Source organism: Adiantum capillus-veneris, chromosome 6 (genome assembly GCF_014529385.1).
Source record: "Adiantum capillus-veneris isolate H3 chromosome 6, ASM1452938v2, whole genome shotgun sequence".
Lineage (NCBI taxonomy): Eukaryota > Viridiplantae > Streptophyta > Polypodiopsida > Polypodiales > Pteridaceae > Adiantum > Adiantum capillus-veneris.
Window position 1 is genome coordinate 68515585 of NC_140936.1, and position 2022 is coordinate 68517606.

The following is a 2022-nucleotide window of genomic DNA, read 5'->3' on the forward strand; positions in this document are numbered from 1 at the left end:
TAACCACCTGGCTCTGGAAAATGGGCAATCCTTTATTTGATGCACCATGCATGTGTATGTACATATGCGCAATCCCTTGCTCCAAAAAACTCTTGACAACGCTATTTTTCCAGCATTGTTTTCTTCCTTGTGATCATTGGCTTAAAGACCAGGGGCTGGATTTGAAGGAGCACTCGGTGTGGTCAGATGGTGTAGCCTCGCAATTCAAGGCTGCAAGGCCTTTTTACTTTGTTGCTAGATATTACCAACTAACAGGTACAGAGATGACATGGATTTTTTTTGGCTCTTGCCATGGCAAGGGGGAGCATGATGGCACTGGCACTACGATAAAGAGAGCCCTTACACATGAAAAACTCAAGAGTAATGGAGTTGCTCTTAGGAAAGCTGCAGACGTGGTTGCATTTTTTACGAGAACAATGTCCAATGCTGTACGTAGCTCTTATGCAGATTCCACTAGAGCAGGTCCTACTATAAACAGGAAGTTTTGGCTAGTAAAAGAGGCAGAAGTGGACAGGTCTAATCTATGGGGTTGTGAGAGAGTACCGGGATCTCAATCACTCCATTGCATTTCAGGCTTGTGTCATCATGATCCTACTCAATAAAGGACCAGGCATCTTTCTTGTTTTTGTGATGCTTGCATGAAGGGCCATTGGAGGACCTGTTCCAGCAAATCATATGCAGGCAAGTGGACACATAAGGCATTGAAACCACTCTCTGAGGTAGCAGAAGAGACTGAGGTACCAGAAGATGAAGCTGCAATGTTTGAGGGATCCCAGGATATGCTGAGTGAGTATCGCATTGAAGGTGATAACTTTGCAGTCAATGCAGACGCTGGCAATGCAGAAGGTGTAGAGTTCTTTCTTTTGAGATGTATAAAGAGAAAATGGATGACAGATTGCATCTTAAGAGATAAGTGGAAAAACAAATGTGATAAAAACACTTATGTTTTCACAGGGTGTTATTATCAACAGCAAGAGGGGGACCCAAATCACTACACTCTACTTGATGATAGGGGAGTTATTAACCTGTACTCTCACCGTGTTTGGGCAATCACGTTTGACATGCCTTTGGTAGATGCTACCTCAAAGATATATTATTTATCTCCAGAACTACATGAAACCATTTACAATCCCATGCCCTATGAAGCAGCATGATACCTATTTAACAGGCTTATATTATGTTCTATATAGCCTTCACCATTCAGTACCTCCTTACACATGTCCATTGTGCTATGTATCACATAGCACACAACCACACAGAGCACATAGCATAGAATCACACACATTTCAGATAATGAGGTTACTATTTGTCAGTCAATATATTTGTTAGCCAAGATATTTGTCGGAAACGATTGGGAAGAAAGAAGTTAGCCAAGATATTTATCAGAAACGATTGGGAAGAAAACATTATCAAGATCATCCCATTCAATTTCTTGATGAATCTCAGGTAAACATGTCTCATTCTTACAATCATCTCACTCTTATGAATAGCTACCCATTGGGTGTTATGGAGTTGTGTACATGCTACTATATGTGATATGTAGCCAAGTAATGTGTCAAGATAGTCCATTGTCTCTACCTAGGCTGTTATGTGTGCTATATTGCACAAGTGTGTGTAATAACAGCCCAATGTCCCTGTCTATGCTATAAAAGGACTCTATTGTAGTAAGATAGCAACATGTGTGCTATACAGTAAAAGTGTGTGTATCAGTTAGCACAATGTTCCTGTCTATGATATGAGGTGTGGTATGTGAAAGAGCTATATTACATATTGAGAGCACTATGTGTGCCATATAGCGTAAGTGTGTGTAATAAGAGGCCAATCTCCCTATCTATGCTATTATGTCATAGTATTTCTTTCAATATGAGTGCTATATAGCATAAATATGTGTAATAATAGCCCGATGGTCCTGTCTATGCTATTATGTGTGCGATGTAGCAGGACTCTATCAGAGTATGACAACATCATATCACCAACATAAAATTACATCATTCAATCATTAAGTTTAGAGAACTTTGAACA

At 40.0% G+C, this 2022-nt stretch overlaps 1 protein-coding gene across 1 annotated transcript; it reads left to right on the plus strand.

Annotated features, from left to right (window-relative positions):
* The first annotated feature begins 638 nt into the window (after positions 1 to 638).
* Positions 639 to 1154, plus strand: LOC147455653 (uncharacterized). The gene has a single exon (XM_086515299.1). The coding sequence runs from the start codon at positions 639 to 641 to the stop codon at positions 1152 to 1154; it is 516 nt and encodes a 171-aa protein (XP_086371425.1).
* Positions 1155 to 2022: the final 868 nt, after the last annotated feature.

Bases quoted from the DNA above. Each gene is read 5' to 3' on its own strand.
- LOC147455653 (XM_086515299.1), top strand. From the start codon at position 639: ATGAAGGGCCATTGGAGGACCTGTTCCAGCAAATCATATGCAGGCAAG.